The sequence below is a fragment of the Crocodylus siamensis genome, chromosome 4 (genome assembly GCF_052110815.1).
Source record: "Crocodylus siamensis isolate JL-2025a chromosome 4, ASM5211081v1, whole genome shotgun sequence".
Taxonomy (NCBI): Eukaryota; Metazoa; Chordata; order Crocodylia; family Crocodylidae; genus Crocodylus; species Crocodylus siamensis.
In genome coordinates this window covers 190,090,750-190,115,321 of record NC_143398.1, presented here as the reverse complement: position 1 = coordinate 190,115,321, position 24,572 = coordinate 190,090,750, and the positions used below count along the sequence as shown (strand labels likewise).

Genomic DNA, 24,572 nt, shown 5'->3' with positions numbered 1-24,572 from the left:
ACAGAACTGACATCCTGAAAAAAAAGCAGAAAATAAAAACTTACGAAATAAAAACATTTTAGTTCACCTTTATATCTCAAAAAGAAGTGAAAAGGGGAAACTAGCTATTTTGTTTCAGCAGTGATTGGTGTTACTGCCTCTTAGTCAGGCAATAGAACCAAAGAACACCGGTGACTTTCAGCAGAGTTGCTCTGTCCAACATAAAGACAATGACTGATATTTTAATATTATTAAAACATTTTAGCAGGTGATTTCAGAAAACAGAAACATCAATTATTTCAAGACAATGTAACTTTTGAGAATAGTCTATCAGCTTGACATTTCCCTATGAAATAAAGCACTAAATATGTATAACATATTGTGGTAGCCACCACACACCATTTCCCCAGAAAAGCCAGTGGAATAGTTGTGAAAAGCTAGGGTTTTTTGGTGATCTCTTTTACTGGACTACCCGTATAGTTGGGAGAAGTACTTTTGGGCACAAAGTACACTTCTTCAGGCCTGGGAAAGAAGCAGATACATGGAATATAAAACAGAATAGTTACTTTTCTTAACCATTGTCTCTGTGAAATGGGGTTTATGTTCATTAATGGACTGGTGAAACATTCTGATGTCTTTTATAATGCAGTGTGGTAAAGATGATGCTCACTTCTGCTCCAAGTGCACTCTGACAGAATTCCTCTGTTTTAAGTGGGAACCAAATCAGGCCTCTAAAGGTTACCTTCCTGGCAGGTGTGAAACGCCTAAAGGCAGATGATCCTTCTGACAGTTTGTTACTGATGTGGTGCTTGTAATTTGATATCCAGCTGGATAGCTTTCAGGATAGCCTCTGTGTCATCAGAGGGAGCTGGACTGATGTTTCCCTGCTTGTGCAATTTTCAGTTAAGCTCAGCTGAATCCACCTTTTATGGCTGGTCCATGCTTGAGAGCTGCTTCAAATTCAAGCAGGGTATGAATTTAAAGTACAGTAGCTATTTCTAACTAACTCCATGCATTCTTATAAGGAGTTAGTCAAGAATAAGGCTACTCAGGAAGAGCTTTCTGAGTAACTCCAAGTGTAGTTGAGTCCTTTCTCTCAAAACGAGCTGTTTATTTTTCCTACCAATTTCCAGACTCCGATATTGCTAGTCTAGACACAGCATAAAGCAAAACGTAAAATTCAGTGGAATGGCTTCCGCAGGACTCTCTCATGTTATTAACAATGAGTTGTTGTATTTTTTAAAAACACTCCAAGATAAACCTTGATGCTATACTCAAACAGGCCCCTTCCCCAGGTTTATTCAACAGGAAGGGCTACTTTATAAGTGGTGTTTGTTTTTGTTGTTGTTGTTATTGCCTTCCTTCCTTGTACCATTTAGTGGATTTCAGCACTAACTAAATCACCACATTTTGGCAGAAATGTTGCCTTTTTGCACACAGTCTTTTTCCAAAACCAGGCAATGAGAACCAGTAAATAAGAACTGGTATCACCCTGCCTATGGATAAATGCAGTGGCCAAAGCAGTAGGTCACACAGATGTCATGATGTGTTTTTCTGATGGGGAAAGGAGAGGGAGGAAGAATAGGAACCCTTGACTTGCAGTTTTAGTAATCATCAAGGATTTCCTTGGGATTGTTTGGATAGAGGTGGTCCTGTTTCTGGCTGGGGGTTGGATTAGACTAGATGACCTACAGAGGTCCCTTTCAGCATTACTTTGCTATAATTCCATGATGACCCATTCCTAATAGGTCTAATGATCCATTCCTTCAGCTCATTAGATGAATTGGTTGGCTAGATGACCACCTGCAGAAGTACTACTTGCTACAAGGGCAGAGGAGCAGGGCCCTCAACTGCTGTAGAATCTTAACTTCTACCTGAAAAGTCCCCATAGATAACTAAAGGACTTTGAGATGATAGGCTGAGCAGTTTAACCCAGAGCATGTGATCGTACAGAAAATTTGTCATGTTTTCTTGTACTAGTTTCACAGGAGAGATGTAAACTACACAGCATTTATGAGGGCTCTTTCTGGGCACGACTCATGTTTTAACTAAGAATTTGCCCTATGGATGCCTTCCTGCCTTTCATGATTGCACACACCACTTCCCTTACTATGTGCAATCACTTGACTTGTTTGTTTTTTTACTGAAGTCTGTGTCTGGCACAGTGAGAATGGAATAAGATAAAAGAGGGTATGCACCAGAGGTAAACCTGGCTTCTGCCCTTCACTCCAGATATTCACTTTGGTTGTGCTGAATATGGAGTTTACAAAGCCCTTTGAGATGAAAAAGATTGATTTAGATTGCTTGGAATCTGTTGTTTCAGTTACCCTGTAGTTAACTTAAACAGTCTAGCAACAGAGGGAGACAATTGCTCAATATGTTCTTATCCCTTTAATGAAAGTCTTCGGAAGCTCATGATTCACATTTCTAAGAGCTCCAAAAAGTCTTCCAGAAAAATTAATGATATCTAAGATTTTAAAAAATCCCCTTTTAAAAGTAAACCAGCCAAATCTTAGACTTCCTTCACCCATCAGAGGGAGAGGGGAAGGACATAAACCCAGTAACAAGTTCCTTTGCAAGTCATGTTTAAATGCTTTACTAACTAACTTACAGTTTAGCTACTATTTTAAAGCCAACTGATGTATGAAATGATGCAGGTGGGCAGGATAGCTGCATATCCCCTTAGAGCAGAAGGCAGGCAGGCATTTTGTTGCCTTTTGAACAAGCTGCTAGCATCTAGCTTGCAAAGAAGGAATGATAATAATTGAGTCTTGTGGTCATATGTTGTTGCGAGACTGTCATGAGATAAATAAAGGGGTAGCCTGCACAAATTGCCAGCTGTGCAGACTAGGCCTGGGAAAACAGAAAATGTACAGGGAGCCATTGGAACCTGACAGCTAAAACCAAAAGACAGGAAAGGGATTGTCTCTGATATGTCTTAAATGCTTTTCAATCCACTTTAAATAGGTATGTTTGGAAACTAATGACTCGTGCAGCTCTCAATAATGGAGAAATACAGCAGGTAAATTACTGTGCTCTAGATGAACCAGCTCTCACTTAGACTTCAAAGATATTTTTTTATCCCTGTCTGTTCTGTTAGGCCTTTTCAACCCACCAAGTTGTACTACCACAACTCTACCAGTATAACTGAAATGTGAACTATAGTTACACTGTATCCTCTTATGCACATATATTCCCATTAGAAAGGGAATGTATAAGGATGAGTGAGTATACTGGTAATTGTGTCCTAAAAGTTTACTAGCATAACTATACTGGAAAAGACCTCCTCCCTAAATGACCTAATTATACCACTAAAAATTTTAAATGTGGACCGGGCCTTAGAAATATCAGGAGTGTTGAGACTCTTCTTTTTTTCTGGAAGACTAAACAGAGGCCTGAAAAATCAGGATTAGAAGCATTATCATCAGGCACACTTCATTTTAAGCATGTGGACCGTTGTACTGGCATGAGTGACTTGGAGCTGAGCTTAGTAGAGGAAACTCATATTAAGGGGTTTAACTATATCATACGACCTTGTCCTGCTATTGCCCAGTGACAAACTTCATGATTCTTAGTTTACAATTGGGAAGGAAAAATATCCTCCCTACAATACTATGCATAGAGCAAAGCATCTCTATGGGTGTATTCAGGACTGGGGTTTTATCTGGTAAATGTCGTTAACAATGAAATTCTCAAAAAACAACTAGGCAACAACAGAGCATACTAGACTCTGTTCCTAACTGAAGCCTGGGAATTCAAGACCTTCATCTGAAAAGCCATTTTTATGTTGTTACATTGCTAACAACACTAGATATTGCTAGAATCCTCAGTGTTGTCAGAGGTGACTGCTGGAGTAAGGCACATCTCTGATTTCCCAGCCTTTGCTGCTCAGACACCGACTTGGATGTCACTGGTCAGCTGGCGCACTGCTATGAAACAGGATGTGAGAAAAACAATATATCTATGTTAACATCCGCTTATTATTGACATCTTAATGGGGGTAAATGCATTTAGCTTCTGCAATACTCATGAACAGGGTAAGGCCCCCCCCCCCCAGCAATCCCTGATCTCATCTTTTGCAAGTCTTAGATTTTCCCTAGCCCATGTTTCCTCATCTGCAATTTTACTTCTGCTTCTCAGAAGGCAATGACCCAACTGTCTGTATAGTTTGTGCATTCCCAGGGAACTGAGGGCATCTGTGTACTGCTTGACTCATGCTTTCAGAGGTCTTCAAAATACCAGCCTGCCAAGTAAAAACATTTCAATCAGCAATGCTGATCTCTTGTTGGCCAGAGATTCTCAAGGCGCATTATTAAAAGAGTGAGTGGAACATACTATTACTATATCACCGGCCTAAAAAAATTAAGATGATGGTGTTGTTTAGTGCAAACCTTGAGGAAAAAATAATTACGTCTGCTGTGTATTTCTGCTGCTTTAAAACCAACGAAAAATTAGCTCTTGCTTTCCCTGCTTTTTCTGGAGAACTCCTTCAGTGATTAGAATTCTAGTGAGACCATGCCAGCACACAGGAGTGAACAGAAAGCAATTACGAGAGGAAAGCATTTTAGATTTTGGATCAAATTCTTTACTTGTTTGAAGTCACAGGTTTGGATCCTAGCCTCAGTGAAACCCAGGGGCATTCTGCCATTGACTTCCAGGGAATCTGATTTCACTTACATTGTGCAAAACTCTTAACAACTACAGAACTCCTGCTTGGGGTGAAACTTTCTTTGGGCCTAATCCTGAAAATGTGTCTATGCTGGTTTGGAAATGGTTTTAAACAGTGGAATCCTTTGTGTACATACTTATTTCAAGGTTTACAGCAGGGGTTGGCAACCCCTGGCACGTGTGCCAGAGCATGGCATGTGAAGGCATTCTGCTGGGTACACGTGCCTCAGGGTGGGCGATGGGGGAGCTGCAAGAGGCCCGATCTTTGTTGTGGCAATGCAGCTCTGGCCCTTCCCTGCCATCCATGAGTTGGGCTGGGGCTCTGCATACCCCAGTGCAGCTGCTTGCAGCCTCCCCACTGCCTACTGTGAGCAGCCCAGGTTCTGTGGTCGATGGCAGAGATCTGCCCTGTGCCTGGGCCAGCTGTGACAGGCACCCAGGAGGCTGCAAGCAGCTGCATTGGGGCCCACAGAGCCCTGGCCCGGCATGTTGCTTGTGGCGGGTGCATGTATGCCTTGGTGCATACTATGGGAAAGGGCTGGGGCTTGCACTGCCGCAACAAGGATCGGGCCCCTTATGGCTCCCTCACAGTCCGCCCTTGGAACGCCAACATCTTACAAGTTGAGGTTGCTGGTGTTTTTGGCACCCTGCCCAAAAATGTTGCCGATCCCTGATTTAGAGCATCTTACTTCATTTTACTTTGAGTTGGTAAGGAACTGACCTAATGGTAAATAGAAGTTCAAATTCCTCAGAGAGCTTTGAATACCTCACATAATTTATTGTGGGTGGGGGCTCTCTGTTCTATCTACACAATGAATGATAAGACTGAAGCCTCAGTGCTAACGAGTATGACCGCTCATAACAGTCTGTGCTCAGTCACATTCTAATAACATATGTGGCAGACATATCATCCCGTCCCTTTCTTTAGCTGTTGGCTGAGAAAGTAGCCACTGCAGCTCCCTGCAGGCAAGACATGATATTCGTATTTTTTGTAAGGTTATAAAAGAAGCACAAGGAGACCCTAGAATAACTAGCTAATAATTCAGACGTCTTTTCCATTATACAGAAACGCAGAAAAGTGTTTTCCTTTGCAGGTCACCTTTAAAGTCTAAAGTCAATAGGAATCGCTTAATCATTGGTAAGTATTATCAAGGTTGCTCTCAAGGAATGACAATTGGAATGAAGACTAAAGAAATATGAGTGAGATTTCATATGGCTCTTTATGAAACAAACAGAGAAAAATTGTTTATCAGCAGAGGGGCACACATTGTAAACACTGCCTTAAAACTGACCTCCAAGGCAGGTGTATGTCCCTGATACTAAACGAGCTTTGGGGGAGGTCTGTACATACCTCCGGCCGTTCAGTGCTCAGTGAGACATACAGTAAATCTGTGACACTGTCCACCCTGCTCAGTACATGAGATTTTCAGCACATCTGTAATGCCGTCAGCTCCTGGAGACTAAGGCCTTGGACAGATCAGTCACCCTGGAAAAAGAGACTATTGATAAATCCACCCCTGTCCAAGGTTTTCCCTGCTGCCACTTGCTGTTACATCCAGTAGTGCAGTCCCTGTGTGTCCATTTAGGGTGCAGACAGAAATGACAATTTTCACCTGACCTGGCCACAGAAAATGCTCTATAGCCATGACCAAACACAGTGCATGGCTGCAGACAGCTTAAAAAATGGCCAATTGCATGAAAATCTGAACCCTCATTGCATGAGGGGCCAGATGAAGGAGTTTCAAAACACAGCGTTTTCTGTAACTTGTGTCTGCAGTGCCTCCCTGCCTGTCACTGTTTTCAGAATGAAAGGCAGGAAAGGGAGCGGAGGGAGTTCAGTCTGGGGTTTTTTTAGCTCCTGCTGGAGGGGTCACCAGCTGGGGAACACCTGGAATGAGCTTTCTCTACTCCCTTTCCTCCCCCCGCCCCATTCTGGAAACAGGGACAGGCTGGGATGGACGAGGGGCCATTGTTGGGTGAAACTGGCTGCAGGCTCCCAGCCAGCAGCTAGATTTCCCCCCCGCCACTCTTCCCCCCCAACAACCCCTGGCAAACCATCAGTGAACTTGTTTGGTCCAGGGGATCACTGTAACTCAGGATGCTTCCCGCAAAGCATTCTGAGTTACAGTGGGGAGCTGCATTTCTGTCTCTGACAGCAAAATGGCCATATCCTGATTTATCCTTTTTTTGACCCACTGGCTGTGTTATACTCATCTTTCCTGACAGCTATTTTCCTGTACCATTCTTTCCAATGGTATATGACTGCAAGCAATACTCCCCCTGTAGATCTCTGAAACTGCCCACTCCAGGTTTTTTCATCTTTGCTTGTGACTTACATACATTATTTTTAAATGCGTTTGCAATTGCAAAATGAGGGAGTACCATCACAAAGCAGATTTAGGGAAGGACTGTGACCTATCTCCTCATGAGACACAAGGCAGGTCTGTGACTGGGAGAAACCCAGGCCAGGTCTGTGACTCTCCCATCCTAAACTAGGATTGTGGTTATTTATAATGCGCTTAAAATCGAGAATGGGCAACTGTGTCTTATCTTTGTGTTAGGCACTATACAAACAAAATCTGAGACACTCCTGTCCCGTCCCAAGGAGTTTTCAGTGTAAACAGCCAAGATAGATAAAGATTGAAGGAAAGGCATTATATCTGTATAGAAAGTTTCACCAGTTACACTGATAATTTTTAGTTTAAACAACACCATCTGAAACAATAATGCTAAATCACAAAATACTGTAATATAAGTGGCCACGTGAAAAGTTATACAATAGACCTTGATAGTTTAGACTGACACCTCCTCAGGTTACACTAAAGAACTTTCTTATATAGACAAGACCTATGTCAGTTAATCTGCTGTTGTGTTTCAGTGGTAGAATCCATGTTCATCATGCAGGAGACCCAAGTTCAATTACCAGAAAAGCATACAAGTGCAGATATGCATACAAGTGCATATCTGGACTCAGGCTGGCCTTTGGATTCTGTCTCAATTGTCTAAAGAGAGGATAGAAGTTCTGGTCAAGCTTTACTTCTCCACACTCCTGCCTAGGTGCATGTGTTGAAGGTCCTGGTGACTTCTCATGCATACACTGTGATCTAGAACGACTGATGGTTGCCTCCTAACATAGGTTACAAGCAGAATGGCTAATGCAATGGCATAAAGCATCATGTTAGGACTGTGGTATTTTGGGCTTTTGTTTGTTTAAATCCTGTTTTGGGGGGGGTGGGGATTATGGCAGGATGGGATTAATTAAACAGGAAAACAAAGGAAGGGTTAGAGATAGAGGGGCATGGAGGGTTTGAAGCAAAGTTAAACCAGCACAGGGAATAAGTATCTTTGTGATCCCTTCTATTGCAAATGATTCAGATTTGGGACATGGCAGGATTCAGATAATGGGTTTTCAGGCAAAGAAGGAAAAACATCTTCTCTTCCAGTACACATCTTTCTCCTGGTCCCCCAAAAAGCCAACTTAATTCTGCAAAAATTTACTGCATACTGGACTGTCAGCATTATGAGCTGAGTTTAGTGGGAGTATTTCATTGCATAAAACTGAGCAAGGGCACAATTATATTGGATTACAGCCCAAGCATGGCTGGAATGCTTCTGAACATGGGTGAAGTCATTTTATAACTGCTGTTACCTAAATATTTTTGAACACTGAAATTAAAAGGCTAAGTTAAATCCTGTGATCCATCTAGCCAACTTTGGCTAAAACTGGATGCGAGATGGGAGAAATCTTGGGGCGGGGAGTAACATGAGTGGCATGAGGATTTCAGATGCACCCAAAGTTCAGGGATTTAGAAGCAGAAATGTGGTTTAGTCTATTCCTGACAGATTTAGTTTGGGATCCACATTAGCATTTCCAGAGCTGGGGGGCTGTTTGCATCCACTTTTTAGTTCCAAAAGAAAGAAGATTGGAAAATAAGATTGGCGACGGGTTAGATGATATGTGGGATGAATTCACCCACACACTCATTGTTAGTGCCCCTTTCATAAATGCTAGAATAACTCACACTGGACCATGCTGGTCAGGCAGGGAGCAGGAAGTAGCAAGGGACAGACTGAGTTTATTGGACAGTGATGTTGGTTGCAGGCAAAAGATGACCCTTTTCAGTTGTACGTATCTCTAAAGTTAATGAGCTCTGATTTAATGGCCAAGACAGCAAGCTGACCAAAGTAATTTTACTACATACTGCCTTAGGGCTGCTCTGCCACATATGAAGGTTGGCAGTGCTTCATATGCTCAGAGTCCATTAGCAGCCCTGTCCTCCAGTCCTACTGAATGTTTCATATGGTCACTCTTCCCTACCCTCTGCAGCAACATTTCCACATGGCTATTACTCAACTGCTCAGCATGGTCGATTTCCACATGTACCACTGGCCTACACTTTTACATAACCCTTTTAACCTGCTCTTCTTGCTGTCACTTCACAGCTGGTGTCCTCGTTGCCCCACACGGTACTGGATTAGGGAAAGTTCTTCCCTTTAGATATCTCCTTTCAGCCAACTGTTTTTGGCCACTTGTCCCACCCCGGGCTGGGAGACTGAACTGAACTGGAGCAGCTGCGCAATGAGAGCTTTGCAGGACTCAGGTGGGGGTGGGGGGTGGAATGACAGACCCTCTGGGTATAGGACCCCCTTTTGCAGCACTAGGGCATGCTATGAATGTGGGTGTCATTAAAGGGCATGCAGCCAGTCACCATCGCATACAAAACCACACGCAGGCCCCACACATCATTCTTAGCATCACAGGGGACATCAAGGAGCACCTTGGGGGAGGCATAGGTAGCTCATCTGCAGTAAGTGTGGCTCAGGTCAAGGTAGCCATGCACTTCCTTGCTAAAGCCGAAGTCAGTGAGCTTTGCCTGGTGGCCATTGTGGGTGAACAGCACATTCTTGCACTTGAGATCCTGGTGCAGTGTCTACCTACATGACCAGTTTGTGGTTATGTAGGTAATCCACAGCCTGCACGATCTGCCCAGAGATGCCCCAGACTTCAGGAGCTGGAGCAGGTCAGCTGACGCTGCTTCCATCATGAGTTTCCTGTTGCAGATCCTGATGAATTCAAAGATCTGCACAATGTGAGGGTGCTGAATGGAGAGTTCCCAGGGTAGAAATTTGTGTACAAAGTCTGGGGGTGCAAGGTGCCAGTCCACCACCTTGATGGCTAATAGGCCCTTGTACCTGGCAGAGGTCGCCACCTTCACCTTGAAGTAGATGTCCTCACCTAGGCTCTGGCCCAGGCCCAGCTTATATCCCAGATCACTCAAAAGTCTGTCTATGGGAGGCCCCTGACATGGTGCAGGGTGGCTCCATGGGTCCTTTTATAGATGAAAAGAAGTAGGTTTCTCCCTCTGGGGCTGAAGGTTTTCAATCCATTGTGCCTGGCACCCATAAACCTTCCTTCCCATTTGCCCACTGAGCACTTGGCCCCAAGGGCAGCAGTACTCACCTGGGTATTGTGAAGTACAAGGACTGTCACATCACATGCCCTTATAGGTAAACAGGCTGTCATATACCCTCACTGCTCTCCCATCCCCCATTTGAGAACCCAGGTAAACCACACTGCCTAGTAAGAGAATCTGAAGTCACCCCCAGTATATGAGAACTAGTCCACCATAGCTCTACTCGTTTCTTCTATTTATGCTGCCAGGGCCCGTATCCTTTCCCTTCCTTACGAGTCTGTGTGCAGGTCTCTTTCCAGTCTCTTTCCTCAGTGAATGAGACTCAGGCTCAGCTGTATTGTTTACCATATGCAAAGAGTGCAACTGAAGTGACCTCTCCAAAGCACAGGGGGCGTGTCTACACGTTCGTTAATGCAGCCTAGTTACTGCACATTAAGTTTAGCATCTGTTAACCAGTAACAGATGCTACAGCACAGTAGCCTAATAACACTGCACAGTAACATATTAGCACGTTTTTTGATCAGCACCCTAATGTCTGAAATCTATGAGTTGCACTCACTGGGCATGGCTACGCAAGACGCAGTGTTATTAGGCTTCTGTGCAGTATGCGTCTTCCGTAGCCATGCTCAGTGAGTGCAACTCATAGATTTCAGACATTAGGACTGGAAGGGACCTTGCAAGATCATTGGGTCCAACCCCCAGCCCCAGGGGCAGGAAGTCAGCAGGGGTCAAATGATCCCAGCAGGATATGCATCCAAGTGTTTTTTGAAAGTTTCCAGAGTAGGTGCTTGCACCACCTCTGGGGTGAGTCTATTCCAGGCCCTGGGGACTCGGACAGAAAATAAGTTTTTCCTTATATCCAGCCTAAAACAGTCTTTCGGCAGTTTGTGACCATCAGACCTTGTCTTCCCATGGGGTGGCCTGGTGAACAGACATCCTCCCAGTTCCTGATGCATACCCCTTATGTGCTTATAGGCATGGCCCTCACGGCTGATTGCACTGACTGGGGGGCCCCCACGGCTGATCTCGCTCACTGAAAAGCAGCTGCAGGACTTCCAGAAGTGGCCGCAGGCACTTCTGCCGGTGGCCCTGGTCCCCAGCCCCCACTCCTGAACCATCTGGGAGCTTCACCTGGTGACCCTGCTCCCCAGCCAGTGCTAGTGGGCAGGGGGTACCAGCGCTCCTGCTTGCCCCCCCTGCCCATCGCCTAAGCGGCGAGTGCGTTAGTCAGGAGGTGCACCAGCGCTCTCAGAGGTGCATGTGCAGCTCCGTGCACCTCCGATACTCAAGTAAGCCTATGTGCCCAGCAGACTTCTTTGAATCACCCCTAGTCAGAATCATTTCCCCGCTTGTAAAAATCTTCTTGAAAAGCAAATATTTGCTTTTATAGTGAAGCAGGGGCCAAGTCCGGGGCAGGCTGTACCAAGAGAACAGCCCGCTCGTGGACTTGCTTTCCCTCACCTGAACAGACACAGGCGGGACCCACCGCCCAGTCTCACTTTACTCAGCGCAGCCTGCTCTTCGGCATGAAACGCCGCCACGCAGCCCGGTTCCTCGGCCACGGGCTGCCGCGCTCCCACGTGCCGCTCCCGGCCCGCCCCCCTCCTCCAGGGCGTCCCGTACCCGGCCGCAGCCGCGGGGCAACCGGAGGGAACCTGACTCAAGGGACGTCTGGACGTTCCAGGTCAAAGGACAAAAGAACGCGGCGCGGCCAATCAGCGCCTCGCCTCACAGAGTTCCATTCTGACTCCTCCGCGCCCCGCGGCCGGTACCATTCCGCCCCCTCCCCCGCCGCCGCCTCCGGCTGCTGGAGCGGGGCCGGGGCGCCGCGAGCGGGCCGGGCCGCGCCCTCGGGCCAGCACTGCACGGAGCCACCGCGCGCTGCCCCCGGCCGGCCCCGCCCGCGGCTCTGGGCTCTCCTGCCCCCCCCGCTGTGCGAGGGAAATGGGTCAGGCCGCCTGGCTATAAAAGGGCGGCGCAGCACATGCTTGCGTTAGACTGGGGAGCGGCTCGTGTGTGTGGGTTGAGGCGGTGGTGGGAGAGCGGCGGGGTGGGCGGCTCTGGGGCTCCCTGCCCTGAGAAACGGGAGGCAACGAAGCCGGGGGCGCCCCTGCCGCTCCCGAGCGCGGCTGAACGTGGCCGTGCTCCGGGCTGCAAGTCCCAGTGCCCGGGCGCAGCCCCTCGCTTTGAAAGTGATCAGCCAAGGGGAGCGAGTGAAGCAGGCGCCGGTGCGGGGAGAGCAGGGGGATGGATGTCTGGTCGTGTGACTTCAGTATCCGCCCCCATCCCCGCAAAAAAAGTACATAGAGGCCCCACCTAGGGCTGCTCACTGACTGTCTGCCCTTCTCTCCTTGCCTAGCTTCTCCCCCGAGGGATGCTCTGTCTTGCTCAGGGTGACCCAGCCCCTGCAGCACTTGTGTCCTGATCCTGAGCAGCAGCATGAGTATGGCAAACGAAACATACTTCTTTATAAAAGACATAAAACCCGGACTGAAAAACTTAAATGTCGTCTTTATTGTGCTGGAGATCGGTAAGTGGGTCCCTCTGAGCTGTGTCCCTTCCTTCTTCCCAGCGTCTCTTCCTTCCTGGGGTAGGAGAGTGCTGTGTCCTGGGAGTACTGGGCTTTGGATGTGGGGAGCAGGAGCAGCTCACACGGGGCAGGGCTCCCCTCTGATCCCCTGTTCCTGTTTAACACCATATTTAATTTCTAATAAGGTCCCTCACTCAGGCAGGTGAGCCAGTCCTGTTCTTGAAGTCATTTAGCCCCTTTCAGCCAGCAGGCAGACTTATTATGCTTGTTTGTGATTGCGCTGAGGTGCTTGCTGTTTCATTTTATCTTACATTTGAAGTCGTCTTTCTAAATCCCTTCAGCTATCTCCTTCCTGTTTTCTAGGCGCCTCTCTTTGTCTGCTGGTGTGTGTGGGTTTTAAAAATGATTTTACGTTTTATTTTTACTTCCCCTGCAGGACGAGTTACCAAAACCAAAGATGGACACGAAGTGAGATCATGTAAAGTAGCAGACAAAACGGGCAGCATCACCATTTCTGTGTGGGATGAAATCGGGAGTCTTATACAGCCAGGGGATATTATTCGATTGACCAAAGGGTATGTATGAGGCAGGGAGGTGATCTGTCTTGGCTCAGTCCCACCCATTTTGCTGTGCTTCATAGTGGGGTAACATCTAAATAGTATTGGTGTGTACTTTGGCACTATAGTGAATGTGGAAAACCCCTCTTTGTCACTAGACCAAAAGTTTTGATTTGTAAATAGCCTTTGGCCTCATTTGTGAAGGAAACCAAATGACTCAGCATACCTTTTGTGGATTGGTTCCTTGTCACTGTGTGGCGTAATGATATAAAAACACATTAAAACATTAAAACTCTTCTTCCTTACCTCAAGGCGCACTTAAAATAAATGCATCAAGAGACTGAGTATGGCCACTCTGTCTGTAACTCAGTAACTTATCCATATGTAGGTGTTCTGGTTGGATAAGGGTCTGGAGTTTGAGCTTTACCTTCTGTTTTCTTAAAACTTCAGTAAAAGAACCTTCCATTTTGGAGGGGGGGGATAGAGTAGCTGTCTTGCTCTATAAATTCAAAATGAGGATTCAGAGAATTAAATAAAAAAACACTGTACTTATCTTTAACATTCCTTGTTTCTTGTAGCAGCCTGCTTACAGTAGGTTGTTTTACAGAAGACTTGATGGAAATTACCAGTGGGAGTAGAAATGAATCCAGGAAAAATTTAATTTGGGTGTTACATTATAGTATAGAGGTTTTTGTGGTTCACATGAAAGGAATATATGAACTAAATACTGCCAGATTAGAGATTTAAAAACCCCCCCACAATATGTTCCACACGAAGTACCACAAGCTGGTAACACCAGCTTGTAAAATATAGAACTGCTTTTAAATCACTTTTTGTTTTTAGATGGTATAGTAAAAGAGACTTGTCCCTTTCATTTATATTTTCAGTTAAGTTCACTTTCTTCTCATTTAATACCCCAATACTAGATTTTTGTTTGTTTGTTTGATTCTAAATCCATGCAGACTACTTTCATTAATAATTACAATACTTCCAGTTTAGGAATAGTTTTTTCTGTATTTGTCGCAGTAAGTGTATGTAGACTTGAGGCCATATTTTTAATTCTCAGTTTGGGGTGGAAACATCTGAGTATCACCACGAAAATAACAGGTGTCACTTCTGTGCAGATTTTGTAAAAATAACCCCCCCAAAAACCAAAACAAAAACAATGCGCCACCTAATTTTTTGTTAATTAGCCTGAAGCCAAGACACCATGCCCTGTCTTCTGCCAAAATTGGCTAAGTATATCTCCCTCCGCATTAGTTTGTTAGAGAGAATACCTAGGGATGAAAATCTTTGGGTTGGTGTCCAGTATTTCTTTCACAGTTCTAAATGGTACAACATGGAGCTACCCAAAATCTTTTGTGTGGTACTCGTTTTTGTTGACCCAAACTCATAATACTACTTCCAGTTTTCTATAGTTGCCACCGTGTTCAATGGAACTGAATGTGAGAACAGGTAACTTACCTGTGGCCTGCACTGAACTAAAGAAAACATGTGTTGTGTGATACAAAGCCATGGATTGGCATTATTGCTACTTACATATGTCCAATTTGACCTTTATTTACATGAATGCATATTCAGCAAAGGCCTGGTATTTGAATGGCAGGGGCAGAGAAGATTTGACTGTGGCTCATATTTTACAAAGTACCTTTTTTTTACCTTATGGTGACATAAAAGTTTCACTAAACTCTATCTTCTCTCTCCCTGTGTATCTTCCACTTATGTATTTAACTTAAATAGGATTAATCTGTATGTGTGACATTTGCTTTTGCAGGGTAGGTCAATTTTACCTATATAGGGTAATCTTATTCTTCAGTTCAGGCTGGCCTGTTAAAGCTGTTAAAAATAGTTAAGCTTGGCTAGGCACTGCCTGTGTCTAAAACTTCTATTTCTTTTTCCTCTTTCTATGCTCAATTGCGAGTCCACAGCATAAACAGACATTTATTCAGGGTTTTCATTGTTGTTGGCTTTTCATGTTCAGAAAGATGTAACAGCTAATATTTTAAAATTCTGAATACTGAAGAGTTCTTTGTTCAGTTTAGTGCATTATGGACAGCACTTATACAAATTTTTATTTTCACCGTATAAAATAAGTTAGAAAACCCTATTGTGGTTGGAAATTTGGTGAAGGTTTTTAATCCTTTGGTTTATTGTCTTTTTTTCTCTTTCTTTTTCCCCTTTTTGTGTATTTTGTGCTTGATTGATTATCTCTTTGCTTATTTAGCACTACTTTTTCTATATGCCATAAAAATTTGTTACACCATTTGCTTAACATTAAGCATGAAGGGAAACTTTTGTGTAAAGCAGAAGGTGTAATGTTAAGTGCAAAGCGACTCATGTTGCACGCTAGATAGTTAAGTGCTGCTATTAGAAGAAATATAGTACTAACGTCTTCATTGCTAAAGACTTTATTTGTGCACTGAAGTACAACAGGAGATGAACTTTCATCCAAGTGTTTTATTTGTATTATGGTAGTACCTTGAAGTGCCCAGAACAGTATGCCCCCAACTCCAGTTAGTACCTTTGTCCCACGATTAACTCCTGCTCTGAAGAGTTAATAGCATAGTAAAAGACCAGGCAAAGAGTAGGAGGAAGGATTAATCCCCATGTTCCACAGATGTGAAACCAAATCACAAGATTAATTGACTTGTCCAAGGTCATCTCCAGCATCTGGGAATGGAACTCTTATCTCTTGACTGTCACTCTGGTGCTTAGCTAGAAGACCATCTTGCTTTCTTGGTAGACTTCTCTCTTTCTGTGTCCCTTATTTGCAGGTCGTATAACTATCCTGTCATACATTCAGTTCCTTTCAGTTGCTCTTTCTTCTGCCTGAAGAAAAGGACTAAAGAAACTTAACATAGCTGAGCTAAAAAATGATCATGCTGACCTACAGGGCTGTTTCCACATACTAGAAGTGATTTAGATTTCTCCATAACATTTGAATTTTAACCTTGCAATAAACTAGCTGCTGCTTTCTTAAATCTGTTATCAGCTTAATTTCTGGTGTGAGGTTTTGTTTTTTTTGTTTTTTTTTCTCCTTGAATCTTACACTAATGTGTATTTCACAGTGGCACAGAAGCAGCTTTCTGCTGTCATCCTCCTTGCATTCCTGGGGGCTTGATATAACACGTGATTTTTAGCAAGATGTGTATAATGTCTACACAACAGGAAGGATTTTTGCATGGGAGCTGGCTCTAAAGGGCTGCTCAGACTGGGGTTGGTGTAGTAGTCTTGATATGTTCAAGTAGACTCAGGGCTAGTCTCCTTGGAAACCGTGTTAACTTGTTTGGCTCTTCAACAGTTGTTTTTAAAAGTAGGCAACTAGCCACTGCTTCAATAAGATAATCTGGAGCGTCGGAGAATTAGTTTGGGAATTGTAGCCAACACATCTCTATTGGTATAGAATACTCTAATTTGCCAAACAGGTTTCTTTCTTCAGTCTTTCAAAGTTTGTATTTGTTACTGGAAAGAATGGACAGTGCTTCCTGTAGCTGTTCTCTCCTTATCCTTTCTAACACTCTAATGTTGTTGACTCTGACTAGGTACGCATCTCTGTGGAAAGGATGCTTGACACTTTACACCGGAAGAGGGGGCGAGCTACAGAAAATTGGGGAGTAAGTGTCACATTTGGTACATTTCTATTGAGGTCAGTTAGATATTGCTATTTGCAGAGTGTCATGGTATGTATAAAACAAGTGAGCTCTTACCTGAAAGATTTAATGGGTGGGGGGAAAGGGGATACTGTTGTTAAACTGTAGTCTTAACTTTTAACAAAGATGGGTATGTTAATTTTAATTGACACTTATTTGGGGGCTCTGTCAGCTTTTATGGGTCTTAGTTTCATTAGTCCCAGTTCAAAGAAGGATATGTTTGTGGATCCCATTCTCAGTAGGTATACTGTACTCCCATGTTACAAACTGAGTAAGTTTCCAATATAAAAACTCATATTGGGTTACACATGCTCACGTTTAAGGACTTGCAGCACTGAACACTGAAGTCCTTTATTTATCCACAGGCTAGATACGGTACAGGCAGCCGCAATGCGAGCTTCCACGTACTACTCTGGTAATGAGCTCCAGCCTGTCCTGGAGGGACCATCCTCTCTAGGGGTGTAAAGGTAATTCAGCCTCCGTCTTAGCATGACCCTGTGGGTCGTATTGATAGGAGTATAATGTGTAAAGTGAGAAGGTGATTACTTCTTGCTGCTTGTTTAGGTCTCAGTTTGCATAATCTGTTTTATTTTGGGACTCTGCTCTTAAAACGTGTATCAGGTTGGAGAGAACTTGGGGAGAGAATTATGAAGGGAAGGAAGGGTAAGAGGACTTAAGTGAAATGCACATAGGATCATACAGTTTACAAATAGACAGTGAAGGCATGTAAAGAAGGTATTCTTTACCCGTGAAAAATGCTAAGTAACAGGTAGAATATGCTGGAGGAAGCATTGCCACTTGGGAGGTAGGGTTGGAGATTTGACACTTTGTATATTGGACTGTTCAAGAGGTGGAAAAAATCCCATCTGAATATAATGCAGAGGGACTCATTGGAGGTCTCCTTTCAGGCTAAATTATTCTGATTCTCTGTATAACTTCTTAATGGGGTGGTTCTATAGCAGGGTTGGATTACAGGAAACCATTGTTTTTCTTAATTCTGCTCACAAAATCAAGTTGAACAATTGCACAAGTGAGTTTAGAACAAGATTTGTTTTCTGAAAGCTTTAATAATCCAGTCCTCCCTCTTTTATTGCTTTCACTGTTAGTGTAGATAGTCTGTGAACTTATTTCCTTACCTAGTGCCTTTAACTGGAAAAGAATGCTGTGAATTTTACTATCCTCTAGATGTTCTGAGCCCTTCTTCAGTGTTAATGAGGTGCTATGCATGCATCTCTGGCATTCAGATTTCTCCATCAGAGCACTTGATCAAGATTAGCCTGACATCTTGGGCCCTGATCCTGTGAAGGATTCAACAAGCCAGCACTGTTTTATGCCTATAGAGGGGGCTGCCTTTGAAGGACCAGTGCCTAGATTGTATACTTACGGTGCTGCGGTAATATGAACATCTATACTACTTGGACGTAAGAAACAGAGAGGGTTCTTTGGTATGAGGCTGGAACAGGATGCCTTTCATAATCTTCTTTTCTTTTCAGGTTCTGTATGGTATATTCAGAAGTGCCAAACTTCAGTGAACCCAACTCAGACCACTTTGGGCAGAACAAACTGGTATGCTATATTTTGGGGGGTAAAAATGTGTAAAACATTATTTAATTGGAATACCTTAAACTAGATTATGGTAAGACTTTTTTGCCTTTTAGTATGGTTTGTAAAGTGATATCTGGACCTAAGAATGGAAATAATTTGCAAGTAATGTGTATATCTCTTATGTATAGCCTAGTGCAAAAGCACATGCAAGAAATTCAGTCCTCCTGTTAAATGGAAATTTCTTTGTCTGATCTGTACTTTTTCTACGTTTCTCTTAAGGCACAGGGTGAACAGAATAATAGTTCTTCAGCCAGTAATTTGGGTACTTGTACTTTCGGGACAGTGGGTAAGTTTTATTTTATTTTGTGGAAGTGAAAGGAAGAGAACTGCTTCAGAAATGAAACTAAGAAGCTTAGGGCTTTGATATTTGGGGGAAAATATGGATTTATGCCCTAAAAGATAAGGGTTAGCTCAGCTCTGGAAGACCTTCTGCTCATATGCATGACTGTTTCTGTTAAAAGTCCTGAGAACTAGTTCGCTAGTAATCGTACTGGACAGAATTTTTCAAGGTACTTTGATTTATATAACTCAGACTTAGGTCACTTCTGAAAATTTTCATTCAGCGTGCTCAAGATGTTGCTAATGGAAGGTGAAGCAGTGGACAAAAGCCAAAGCAATCTTGTAGTAAATGTAACATTTAACATCCCCTTAACAAGGGGTAGGTTAGCTTTAATTATAACTTGGCAAGGAAATTGTGAAAATACAGTTTCAGTATAATTCTAGGGCAGTTTTTTGCATTTAAACAGTTGCTTTAAAAAAAAAAAAAAAAAGATGCTTCAGAGGTTTGGGACTGAATGCATGTTATGTGAGAGAACCTAAGCACTGGTGTTCCATACTAAAAATGGAGACAGCATCATGATGTTAACCTACTATTATGTATTCAAGATTCGGTGTCAGAGTATTGTTTGATCTCAGACTTATACAGTCAAAAATCAGCACATTGTTGGTGAGACTCGGCTTCCTCCTCTGGATTTTCACTTCTGTTCTACTTCTCTTTATGAACTCTTGCTATTTTGTTCTGAGCAAAATAAGAGTCATTATCTGAAATCTTTTTTCCCTTAATGCCAGGGTTGCACTAGTCCTCTTGCAGCCTAATTGCTGTGTAGCTAGTTACTCACCACCTCATTGTTTTGGGGGGTAAACTGTTCTGCTTGAACTAATATGCGTATGCCCAGTTTGAGACTTGCTTCTTTGTGTTTTTATCACTTCTTCCTTTCTGCTTTCATGGGCAGTCCCTAATTGTTGTGCTCTTCCTTTTCCACCCTCTACCCCTCCCCCTCTCCCCCCCGCAAACACTTCCTGCCTACTTTTTTGCCTTCTCAGCGTTGAATGTGTGTTTTTTAAGCAGCATGCTATTGACTGTCGTTACTTTTTACTTGAAGCTTTCTTTTTAAAGTACTGGTGCCTCTGCCTCTGATCTTCACAATTTGCAAAAATCCCACTTTCTACATGTCTGTCTGGTGGGGAGGGGAATACAGAGTCTTGCTTTATCTCTTGTTCCTCTCAGACTCTTCTGTCCTCCTGTGTCTCTGGGTCACCGTGGAATATTTAGGCATGCCAGCTACAAGCCAGTGCATGTGGGTGAAAGCAACAATCTGGCTGCAATTTCTCCTCTCTCTCCAAAAATGCAGTGCCAAGTCATAGCAGCATTTAAATGCCTGTGGCCTTGCTTTAGTCATCCTGGTGAAGCTACTGTTGGCAGGCGAGAGGATAATTAGACTTCGAGTTGAGGTTGTAAGGTCTCCAAAGAGGTCTTTAAACTTTTGCTCCTTATTCTAAATCATCTATATTATCTAGTTGCATAGTAATAACATCAGAATGTGAAGACTTTGTAGTGGAGCAGTGATTTCACATGATAGAACTTGTGATAACATTTTTACTGTCTTTTTAGGAAATGGTTTGCAAACTGGACCTGAATCAAGTGGATTTCCATTTGCATATAACCATGCCAACTCCTATTCAGGTAGTGGGAGAGGCAGTGGACGAGGACCTGTAAATCAGCCAATACCAGGAACGCCTAATAATGTTCAGCCTTTTGTACCTACAATAAGTAATGGGAGGGACCCACGCAGAGCCTATAAAAGATGACTATGCCAAATGTGGCTGTACAGCTTGCTTTAAACTACACATCCTACTTGAACACTTTGCACTTTTATTTATGGTTAACTGTGGAAAAAGTTTGTCCTTTTGTGTTTTACCTTTTGGTCTATGGAGTAAAGTGACTTTGATTTATGTTAAGAAAGCACAGTGAAGCTGCTTTCATCCCACAACTAAAAAGGAGGGAGTCAGAGTCCTGGGGTCTAAATTAAAATTGGATGACTTTTTTAAGAAAGAAGAGGAAGCAAATGTCAGTTAGATATTTTGTTGCTCTCTTTCTCCTGGTCAGCCGTGCAGCCTTAGGGGTGTAGAGTGTCCCATATGTATGTATGTAACTTAACTTCCAGTAAGACACATGGGGTTGTGTGACTGCTTGGGGGGTGGTGGGAGGAGGGGAGAAGTGAAGGTGTCCTAAATAGCCAGGTCGTCTTTTAAGAATAGAAATGACCTGTCCAAGCAATAAGTACAGAAACTGGTCAGTGCCAACAGCTACTGGTTTCTCCTAAATAAAAGAATGCATAACTTTAACAAAAAATCAAGTGGCTACAGTAAAGATATGTTGAATGCTGAACAAGACATAGCTTGACTTGAGATGTAATTTCCACTTTTTGGCAACACAAATTACAATATCCACTTAAAAATAAACTTTTTCATAATATTCCAAATAATCCTCAAGGAAACCTGAATCCATTTTGACTAGGGAAAACACAGGTATCTGTTCTTTAACCCAACATTATTTCCCTCTGTTTTCTAATAATAATAATAAAGCGCATTGAATTCACCTATGTAGCTATCTGTTTATAGAAATCCCAAACAAATATTTTCTTGTTTATATTAAAGTGATGTATTACCTTATCCCCTCCAGAGAGTAGCCTTTTTGGGCAAGACGGATACAGTTTTGTACCCAAGAAAAGATTCTAACTACTATATTATGTAGCAACAAATTATTTGCAGAGTGAACAGATTCCAGTACCACACTTCAGAACAAATTTTGGTAATAGTGAAGACCCTGTAACGTTTACTGGATTCCTTCTTTGTGGATCTAATCTTGAAGCTGACCCCTTAAATAAAAGTTGCACTAACCATGTTGACAGACTTAACTTTCTTTTTGTCAAGCCTGAGAGATTTCATGACAGAAGGCTGCTTTTGAAGTGCAGGTTGTTGCTGTGTGGTCATTCCAATTCATTGAGTCTCCTTTCATCTATTGATGTTTACAGGTTATTTTACTCATTCACCCTCGGTTTTTGGCACGCTTGAATGTCAGTGTTCTGAAACGGCACATCTGCTTGATTTGTGAAAATTGCCTTTTACTTTGTCAATATACCTTGTGTGTAAAGATTTGTTGCTTACTTAAAAACACTGAGCTTTTAAAAACTCTGGAAGGAAGTTTAGAAAGATCTTTGTGTCCAGAGATCTGAAAACTATTTACTTGAGATTCAGCAAAACATTACATTGGCATGTTTGCTTTGGTAAAGTAGTCCATCGCTCCTTGTGTTTCCTGGCTGAGATGGACAAAAAGTGTCTAACACACTAAATAAAATCTAATTGCGTGACTCTTAACACAGAGATCAGCGGATGCCTATGTGACCAAATTATAGTTGGTAAATTTTATAAAGCTTTAGAGAAATGTTTTTAGTTACTAGATGTCAGGTATCCAGGTGGTAGCCATATTGGTCTAGAGGAAAAAGCAATCAGGACTCATAATTGCGATGATACCTTTCGTTAGACCAACAAGATTTTTTGCAAAATCGGAGACACTGCCTCTGCCTTTGTTTTGAGTTAATTTGCATCATCACAGAACCCCACATAGAAGTGAGAGACTCCATACTAGCTGTGAACTGACTACCCAAAGGAGTTTTCCATCTATTGCCTGCTCTGTGAAATCCTATGAAATACGAACTTTCATTTCTACCCGGGAAAACTTTTATAATTCTCTCTCTGATGCCAGATGAAGGGTGTTTGTGCCCGAAAGCTGGCAATTAAAGAATCTCTGCAAAAATCTTGTTGGTCTAATAAAAGATTATCTGCACTATGAATCCTGATGGCTTAAGTTACTAGAACAACTTATTTCCCTGGTTATTTTTGGTGTGTGGCTTTTTTTTTTTTTTAATTCTAATCTGTAGATGTTCAGATGCACTGTACAGCTTTGTGGGCACGTATTTAATACGTAACTGAATATATCTCATAAAGAGGCTTAGAAATTTGTTTTGGTCCCCCGTTAGCATACATGTTTTCCTTGGCTCATTAGGCCATAAATACTGTATATGGAAGCCCATATCTTCAGTACCAAATAAATCAAAATTATCAAATAATTACGATATCTTGTAGTCATCAAGCTTCCACAGCAAATTGTGGGCATTCCTAAATATTTGGTTTTGATCTCATGAGACAAGGAGTGATCACATAGTGGCAAAACCTTACTTTTCTGAGTGTTTCAGTTACCGAATGTTTGCTTTATTCACTCTATACATGTGAATAATGAATTGGCTTTGGTTAGATACATTGCTTTAATGAACAGAAAACTTAAGATGGCTTCAGTGGAAGGTAAGGTGCACAGACTAGTTAATTAAATATGCTTTCAAATAGAAAACTCAATTATTTCAATTAGACTTAAGTGAGAGAGTTGTTGCCTGTAAATTTAGCAAAGGACAGAAATATGTGCTTTCAAGAGTTCTTGCATGTAAATGGTTTGGAGATGGAAAAAGTGAAGCAAGAAGATTGATCTCTACTTTTCTAAGGTTAGTAGCATCCATATCTCAAAGTGTCTTATTCTTCCCTCCCCTCCTGCCTTTTGAAATTGTATAGTGTTATTAATTCATTTTTTTTTTCTATTCAGGGGAAGTCCACTATGTGAAGAAGCCACATGGATTCTAAATGCATCTCAGTGTATTTATTCCACTGCTGAAGTCAAAGGAAGAAAAATCTTCTCAGACAATTTGTCTACTACACTATATAAGGGTTCTGATACTCTAAAGGGATCTGTGTGTTTGCCTTATGTGCAGTCCAGTCCATTTCAGTTGGCCTTCTTACAGACATCTTCATCATTTAAGGCATGAAACAGTTGTAATGCAACAAGCACAGGCTACTACAATTAGTTAATGAGAACCTGTGTTAGTGATTATAATTGTGCATAAGTTAATGTCCTAAATAGCTCTCCAAAAGCTCCCAAAGAAACTTGTAACAAAGGTGCAACATGGTCTTCTGTTCAGTATAGAGCACTATCACATATAGTATACCCTGCAATAAAATATGCAGCTCATTTTTGAAAGGCAGAATGAAGATAAAAAGATATCCTTGTAGTAACTAACTGAATAACAGTAGTTGGAGCTGAGCCTGCTCGTTGTTCTACTCAGTCATGTGGATTTTACTTTGCTTTTTTTCCCAGTAACCAGCAGACGCCACTCTTCCCATACTTCTTACATATAATGCATGCTGCGGTTTACAGCTGCTGTTTCTGGGGGAAACTTTGTGTTGTATGTGAGAGAGCGTAGTCTTGTTTTAGATCATGGTGAAAATGCTGGAAGGTGCACATTTGTGTTCAGCTGCACAAAAATTGCCCATGCCTGAATAACCTCAAAATATCGTTTAGTGGAATAGGTGAATTACGATGGAGAGCCATGAAAACCTATAAATCCATTTTTAAGTCTATTTGTGTATTAAGTAGTAGGTCTTCAGTAGGAAGGTATGGTGCAAACTTTGCCATTGAGCTGGGAGTGTGCCCCAGGTCTCACTGGCCCTTTGTCAGAACTGAGTCTTGTTAATTTCTTGACTCCTTAACTATAGAAAATGTTATTAACTGTTATTTACATATACTAGGGCATTTCTTTACCATAAAATTGGAAAAAAAACTTTGAAACAATAGCAAGTCTACATGTCAGATGAGAAGTGACTATACACAAGTTGCTTAACCTGAAATATACGACTGCTTTGCGTTCAGTGGCCATGTCCAGACAAGTGCAGACATTTGTTTCCCTGGACACACAAAGCGGAGGCAGGCCTGTGCCCCTATTACTTGTCCCCAGGGAATACCTGTGCCATGTGCATTCTGGCATGCAGCAGGTTACTCTGGGTG

General features: G+C 42.6%; 1 protein-coding gene and 1 pseudogene across 4 annotated transcripts; one reads left to right on the top strand and one right to left on the bottom strand.

Annotated features, from left to right (window-relative positions):
* Positions 1-9,141: 9,141 nt before the first annotated feature.
* On the bottom strand, positions 9,142-10,627 carry LOC149867347 (testis-specific serine/threonine-protein kinase 6-like; annotated as a pseudogene).
* A 738-nt stretch (positions 10,628-11,365) lies between these two features.
* Positions 11,366-24,327, top strand: NABP1 (nucleic acid binding protein 1). Of its 4 annotated transcripts, none has more exons than XM_090045218.1 (7): positions 11,366-11,745; positions 12,421-12,591; positions 13,028-13,166; positions 16,691-16,762; positions 18,292-18,364; positions 18,623-18,689; positions 20,295-24,327. In XM_090045218.1, the coding sequence occupies exons 2-7, from the start codon at positions 12,501-12,503 to the stop codon at positions 20,489-20,491; spliced, it is 639 nt and encodes a 212-aa protein (XP_089901344.1). In that variant the 5' UTR covers positions 11,366-11,745; positions 12,421-12,500; the 3' UTR covers positions 20,492-24,327. The 4 variants fall into 4 exon arrangements, with proteins under 4 accessions (XP_089901344.1, XP_089901343.1, XP_089901345.1 ...); XM_090045217.1 differs by having other exon boundaries at positions 11,366-11,829; XM_090045219.1 differs by lacking the exon at positions 11,366-11,745 and adding an exon at positions 11,844-12,009.
* The last annotated feature ends 245 nt before the right edge of the window (positions 24,328-24,572 follow it).

What these genes read in the sequence shown, in the direction of transcription:
- NABP1 (XM_090045218.1), top strand. Translation starts at nt 12,501, where the DNA reads ATGAGTATGGCAAACGAAACATACTTCTTTATAAAAGACATAAAACCC. An exon ending in ATTATTCGATTGACCAAAGG is followed by an intron (nt 13,167 to 16,690) that starts GTATGTATGAGG and finishes GACTCTGACTAG; the next exon opens with GTACGCATCTCTGTGGAAAG. An exon ending in TTGTACTTTCGGGACAGTGG is followed by an intron (nt 18,690 to 20,294) that starts GTAAGTTTTATT and finishes CTGTCTTTTTAG; the next exon opens with GAAATGGTTTGCAAACTGGA.